Source organism: Apium graveolens, chromosome 3 (assembly GCF_009905375.1).
Source record: "Apium graveolens cultivar Ventura chromosome 3, ASM990537v1, whole genome shotgun sequence".
Classification (NCBI taxonomy): Eukaryota; Viridiplantae; Streptophyta; class Magnoliopsida; order Apiales; family Apiaceae; genus Apium; species Apium graveolens.
Genome location: NC_133649.1, coordinates 280,670,050 through 280,677,966, shown reverse-complemented (window position 1 = coordinate 280,677,966; position 7,917 = coordinate 280,670,050). Strand labels below are relative to the sequence as shown.

The following is a 7,917-nucleotide window of genomic DNA, read 5'->3' as shown; positions in this document are numbered from 1 at the left end:
ACTTATTAGGTTAATAATTGGTATAATAATCTTGGAGAATCGCTAATTACCAACTACATATCATTTCTTTCTACTTCTTTCTTTCAAGTGTCTAGTTGGTTAGGGATAATCTTTGGTATAACCCTAAGTTATAGTGTTTTCAAATTTTTTTCAAGTAGTTTCCAAGTTTGGATGGTAGCTGGTATACATACTTCTATTCTATAGTAGTTCAAGCTCATTGCTTATCTATGACACTTATGCATTATGCTACGTAGTTTCCAAGTATGGATGGTAGCTGGTATACATACTTATATTCTCTAGTAGTCCGTCGAGCTCATTGCTTATCTATGACACTTATGCATTATGCTACAAATGCAGCTTTAGATTTAGGACTAATTCACATTGCTATATATATGAAAGTAAACCATATGAGTGCAATATGCTACCAATACAGGACCAGTTCACATTTATTGCTATATAATATGAAAGTAAACCATCTGAGTTGCCAGGAGGAAGATATGTTTATAAATATTGTCACATAAAGTGCTTGCTTATGAAATATGATTGCATTAGTACACAAACTATTTTTCCAAACATTACTTCATAATCCTTAACCATTCATAACAAACATAAACAGGTTTCTAATTATCAATACGATCAACCAATATCATATGCATCTGGACTCCTCAATCCTTGAAAAAACACAAAACGTTAAAAGAAAAAAAAAGGCCAAAGACCACAAAATAAACCAGGATGTGTTTATTATAGAGCATATCCATACAAGAATGTACATATATATTTGCAATGAGATAAAAATAGCATGGGTAATATATAATTGAACTAATAGTGCAAAGCATATACAAGAGATCAATGTAAGCTGGCAACGCATCCCGTGTAGAAAGTGGAACAAAAGCAAAAGAAGCTCCAATCAATTAAAACCCTTTATATACATAATACATTGCGAAAGAAAATAGATAAAGTAAAACATTATTGACTACTAGTTTGAAATTAAAATGTCGAATAAAAAGCAATGCATAACGCCTGAATTAAACTACTCTAACCCAGGAATATAATCGGGCGAGCTAGATGAACCACCAGCACCACCTGATAAACTCTTCTTCTTCTCCTCTTCGTAATCAGGATCACTAGTGGGCAACTCAAACCTACACACCGGACACGTATTCCTCGAAGCTAACCAAGGCACTATACAATCTCCATGATAACCATGTCCACAAGGCAATTCCTTAGCAATCTCTCCAACATTCACCATATCTTTGCACACAGCGCAAAGCAAAGCTTCTTTCTCAAATTTAATCTCGACATTTTTAAGTGCTGCCACTGCTGATTCAGCAGCCGGTGGCGCTCCTCTTCTCCCACCACCATCAGTCTCAGCTAAATTAAGCAACACAGCTTCGTATCCAGCTGCATCAACATAATCCCCCGGATTACCGACATAATCAGGACCACCGTGTAGTCGAAATTCAATAGAGTGATCTTCGAATCCCATTAAAATGTCCGCCCAATCGAGTATCCTCTCACGACGACTAGTCCCTCGTGCAGCGAAATCACGGAGACGCTGATGAAGACGATCACGCCGCTCCCTCCGCCCGTCCTCATCATTTTCGACATCGACATGATCAGTATTGTCATCAGGATTCTCATCAACATCGAATCGCAGTTCGTGCTCGTGATTCGAATCAACTACATCATCGTCATTCTCATCATCATCGTTATTCTCATCATCATCATCATCATCATCATCATCGTCTTCTTCTACTTCTTCTTCTTCCCAACCGTCAAGCTCAATCCTCAAATAATCACCATCCACGCGCTCAGGAGGGGGGGAAGGGGGCGCGTCATCAACACGCGCGACCTGAGCAAGTAAATTCAAAACCTGAATAAACTGATTACCTAGATTCGGATCAGACGGCGGATCGGCCGATATGGACTCAACGAAGCCACACTTACAATCAATACAAACGATTTGAGGAGGATCGACGAGTGCTTCAACGTTGACTCGCTTATCACACTGATAACACCAGTACTCAACAATCCGATCTGACTCAGTGAGTTGAGGCGGTGAGGGCGGTGGTGGTGGATGAGAAGGTGACTCGGCCATTGAAAAGTGAGTTGAGAAGACGAGTCGACGGATGAGAGAAAAACAAGGTAACGAAAATTAGTGATGGATAGGGTGTTTGAGGTTTTTATTATTGGGGGATGCTTACTTTTTGACCGTACGATTGAGGGAGAGATTGTTGATGTGGCTAATCTAACGGCTATTGTTTTAGCTTGATAAATTGAGTCAAGGTTGTGTTACTCCGTAAGAGTGTGTGCTTGACAGCAAAAGAAGTAAATTCGTAACCAAAAAAAAAGAAGGCAAATGGAAGTTTGAGATTTCTGAAAAAAATATTTAAAATTGAAAAATATTATATAAGTAATATAAATATTATAATTATAGATTATTTATGTCTTTCAATAATTTTAGTTATAAGATGATAATATGTTTGATAAATTATAACTTATAAGTTATATTTTTTTAAAATAAAAATAAAATGTAAATTATAAATTACATGAATTAATAATTTTGATACATGAATATAGAATAAAAATCAAAAAATCTAAAACAAAAAAATCACCTCAGGAGAAAATTAGGTATTGAAATTTTATTGAAAAAAAGATTTCCGTTACTAATACAGATTATTTAATTTATCCTATTAAAAGTAGTGCTTATTGATAAAGGATATTTGCATTATTATATTAAATACGAAACATTAAAAGTTTGGTAATCGGTGGTTATTGGTGAAAATACACCTAGGGGTCAATAGGTGATTATGACTAATTAAGATAAGTTTTAAAGTTTACCCGATAATAGCTTACTGAGATTTTATAAATAGTTCAAATCTGACAATGATAGTAAGTTGAGATGACTAAATACAGTGCAGAAAATAGTATGCAGAAAAGTAATAAGAACACACAAAAATTTTAGCCAGGTTCGACCCCTAATCCCCTATGGTCTACGTTCTGGTCCCTTACCAACTTGGTAAGAGAATATATTATTGAATCACAATAAGTTTACAAATACAAGATACAATAATATATGTCCCTTTATCTCAGCTGCTGATAATGACTTGCTGAAATCCTATTTTTGAACCTGCCCTCTAAGTACTATACTACCCCGTAGTACAAACTTCTATAGCACTAGTTCACCAAACCCTTATTTCCCTTAGCCAACTATCCAGCAACTACACAATACAAATTTGAACAATACAAATCGAATAATAAAGAAATTACAACTCAAACTATAGACTCTCTAAGATATAACGTGTATATAATTAAGAGCTCGAGAGTATTTTAGAATCAATAAAGTTCAGTGAGTTGTGAGTGTTCTTGTTGCAATTAGTACTCCGTAAACACTACAAGAAACCTCATTTATAAACATATACTAATCGTTCAAAACAATCTCAACAAATTAAAAACGGTTAGAATCCAATTCTATCGTTTAAATTAGTTAGGATGGTTTTCAACGTTTAGGTATCCATTTGATAGAAGAGAGAAAGAATGTTTAACATTTAGTAAAGTCTCTCTATTTTATATGAGTATAAAACGTTTTAATCAGGTTTGTAGGAGATAGAGTTTGAAGATAAAACAAACTCCTACAAATTAGGGACTGTTTTTTTAAAAACAAGCAAACATTTTAAATTTGAGCTCTATTATATATACAAATTATGTATAATATAATAGAGAAGCCCTTACAATTCGTTAAAAGAAATCCTTAAAGTTTCTCCTTGAAAATCTGTTTCCTTGTTGAATCTGGATTGTCCATCTTAGCTTGTTGTTATTCTGAAAAACGTGATCATAGCTTGCTAAAGTAGATCACTGTCTTATGACAGCAAGCTGTCATGATACTTAAGCACAATGTTATTAAGTTGATATATCCTGCAAACAGTCTGAAATAACAATATAATAGCTTGTTGTGTTGTGATCATCAAAACTAAGGAGTTACAGTTGGTCATACTCAATGCAGAGTCGTCAGATCAAATCGATAAGAAACATTAGATTTATTCTTAAAAATTAGTATTATTTAAAAGGTATAAAGTTCGAATCCTGGCAGTAACATATTAAAATTATAAAAAAATAGTATTCTTTAGGAGATATAAGGTTTGAATCCTGCCAGCAATATATTAAAATTAGAATTTACAATATATAATGATAAAAACAGTCGTGCCTCGCACATGTTATACTACTAGTAGATAATTAAAATTTCAATAGGATGAATTTTAATAAACAGATGACATGTATAGTAAAAGATATTTTTTTAAATTAAAATTTACAAAAGAAATTTTAAAATCCATTTACCGCAGATGAAGTGTCGGGTGAATATTTTACACAAAGTTGAAATTCTGCTAGTTATTTTGGGTCATAGATATTAACTTAAACGAATAAACAAGAAAATATTTGTAGCTTAAACAAATAAACAAAAAGAATATAATTTAAACTTATTAATTTTAGTATATTAATAAAAAAAATTGAAAACATAATTGAATATGCATGTACTAAATTTGAAATGAAGAGAACGTGTGAACGAAGGAAGAATGAACCGAAAATGAGGTGCATCCACTTTCGACTTCCATCGTATAAGAAGTTAAATAAGCAGAATCTTTTCACCCAAACCATCAGCAAAATGCTCAAATGGCTTTCAAGGTCATGAAAGTGAAAAATGATGTTGCCCAAACACGGACTATATCTCTAAGCTATCTATAAGTCAAGGAATATTATAGTACAAATAACAAACTTGGAGGCACTGTATCCCCGATTGACACTGGAAGAGGAGGACATATATATTGATCAGATGCTTTGTTACACAGAAAAACATTAACTTTCAATCTATTCAGAATGTTCTTGCCTTATTATGGCGACCAAAAAAAGGAATGGAAGTACATGATTTAGGAGGATAGATGTATTTATTTCCGTTTTATCATATACTAGATCTGCAAAAAAAATTTAGGTGGAGGTCCTTGGACATTCGAGCAAAGCCTACTATTATAAATCATAAATTATAGGAGAATGAAAATCCACATTTTGTTCAATTAAATCAGATGGAGATATGGGTATATGTGTATGATGTTCCAAATGGGCTTTTGTCTGATCGAATATTGCAGAGCATAGGAAACTTTGTGGGAACATTTACTAAGACAGGTCCTAGGAATACTAATGGACTATGGAAAATGTACATGCACATCAGGTGAACATGGATGTTGGTAAACCTCTGAAGTGAAGGATGAAGATTAAGAAGTAAGGGGGAGTTTGGAATTGGATAAACTTCAAGTATGAGAGTCTGAGTATATTTTATTTTGTGTTGGTTTATTAGGGAACTCGTAAAGAGATTGTGGAGTAGTATATGGAAACCCAGACAACGTAATTGATAGAGCATATGGAACATGGCTTAGGGCACCGGTAAAAAATGGTAATAATGAAAGTATGAGTGTAAAATGGCTACGTACTGGAACTAAGGGAAGTAATACATGGACACAAAATTTAGTAAACTTTACAGGTTCAACCACCGCACACGGTGAGGATATGATGGCGGTGCGATTTATGGAAGTTGATGGTAAAGTGCGCGAGATTTCAGAGATGAGGGAATAATTCGAATAACTCAACGAAATCAAGGGAATTCTGGTAAGGATAAAAATACTGTTAGTAAGGACGAGGATTTATCGGGGGAAATAAATTTAAATGTGAAACAGTTGTAGTTGATATGAAGAGAAGACGAATAGAAAACACGGATGTTACGGACAATACTGAGCTAGAGAGTATGTCCAGAGTTATATTGCATGATGGGCTTGGCCCAAAAAACTTGATAGAGGCGGGCATGTACCGGAGAGTATGTCTGGAGTTATATCACATGATGGGCTTGGGCCAAAAAACTTGATAGGCGACAGGTCCCACCTAGAGCAATGAGTCTATTAGTTTGGAATTATCGTGAGCTGGGTTACCCACGTATGATTCGTTTTCTGAAAAAACAAATTTCCACAAATAAAACCTAGCATTATTTTTTTATCTGAAACATTAGTTACCAATAATAAAGTAGTCAAGGTCTGTAAAAAGTTAATTTTTTCTGGTTTCTGTGTGATAGATCCCCAAGGTCATGAGGGGGTTAACGCTCTTATGGAAGAATGAAGGGGGTTGTACAGTCATGAAGGGAGAACACACTTTATTGATTTTGAAGTGGAGAATGAACAAGTTGGATGTTTGTGGTATACTGGATTTTACGGATGCCCGGAAAGAGGAAGGATACGTGGATTGGTAGTGAAATCGACTCTTCCATGGTGTATATGTTAGTGGTTGTGCCCTAGAGACAACACTATTATGTTTTAATTTAAAACATTTTAATTGTTAATGTTTATGTTCTATCGATTATTTTTTTTATAATTTATTATTTCTTTATTTACTATGATATAAATGTTAGATTAATGAATTTCCTTGGAATATGATATACATTTTATATCTCTAAGTACATGACTTTAAAATGAGATTATAAGAATAGTATTAATATTTCTAAAGGTCCATAATCTGTGTTTGTTGGCTGATGATCACATCCCATTCATTATAGGTATAGTGATACTAAAGTCAAAAGTACAGGCATATGTAAATGTACATGGTGCTGGATAAACGCAATATGAGATTCTACATGTCTTTTGTGTCATAAGTAATTCTCACAATGATAATGATGTAATGATCCTTAGACTTGAAATTATTATATTTCTATATGAGAATTAGTGTATTTTGATTAGTTTAAAAGTTACCTTTGACAAGATAATGATAAAGTGTATTTCGGATATATCACGAATCGTATGAGAAATATGAATGATCAGAAAATGATTTAACCCTCCTAATTTCATGAATGATATTATTGAATACTTATGTGTGCTAGACTATGAAATTCGCGGTCACACTCAAATGTTGATTTGATATGATAGTCTAGTCATTGATCAAGAAAACCTGGATTTAACTATAACGAGGATGACATATTACATGCCAGTTTAATCTATAATATGTGGTTAAAGGGATTATGTTACATTGTACATTATTCACAAAAGGTTTAATCGATCACCGATTTAATAAGGTCACACACAAATAATGCTAGAAAGATTATTTGTAACGACCACCAAATTCTAAGTAACCGGTGTCAATATTTATATTTTATATTTTACCATCGACTTTAAATAAGTAGGGTTTACTTCTTCATAGTACTATTATCATGTGTTACATAGGCTCCCTCAAGTATTCCATATTTATGTTGTCAAAAAGAGATACTTGAATTATTCTAAGAATCCAGAGAAGATTTCAAGAATGTCTTTGGAACATATTAAATTTGAAAATAACATATAGCCTGTAGATTAAAAGGTTAAGTTAAAGAACGATTCATACTATTAAGAAGATATTATGAACTTAAGTATTAGACTTCAAAGGAAGTTGAGATAACATTTACCACTACTTGAGACTGTCGATATTAATGAATGTCATCCAAGTATTAGACTGTACTATAGAAAGTATTATACGGACAAAGGTTCTAATGTATTGGGATGAACTACATGAATGAAAAAAAGTTGAGCAACGATATGGTACAGAGAAAAGCCCAACCTACTGAGATTATTCACAAAGGGCTAAGTCACCCCTCGAGTTAGACTGAGAACGAAGGAGATGCGAAAAGAAAGGATTAGGAGTATAATTAAAAGTGTCACTTTACATAGGCATAATGAAACTCTTAAAGAAACGGAAAATTTGGTCCAAAATTGTTAGGTAATGAATACAACACAGGGGGTGAATATATATTGGATTATTTTTATGCTTTTTGAACTATGTGGTGAACAAAGTAATCTAACTTGTAGGGATCAAGTGTTTTAACAGAAATAATAAAACATGCACATGAACACAGTA

General features: G+C 33.4%; 1 protein-coding gene across 1 annotated transcript; it reads right to left on the bottom strand.

Annotated features, from left to right (window-relative positions):
- Nucleotides 1-881: 881 nt before the first annotated feature.
- LOC141713451 (E3 ubiquitin-protein ligase CIP8-like) lies at nt 882-2,158 on the bottom strand. Its single transcript, XM_074516881.1, has one exon. The coding sequence runs from the start codon at nt 2,096-2,098 to the stop codon at nt 1,031-1,033; it is 1,068 nt and encodes a 355-aa protein (XP_074372982.1). The 5' UTR covers nt 2,099-2,158; the 3' UTR covers nt 882-1,030.
- Nucleotides 2,159-7,917: the final 5,759 nt, after the last annotated feature.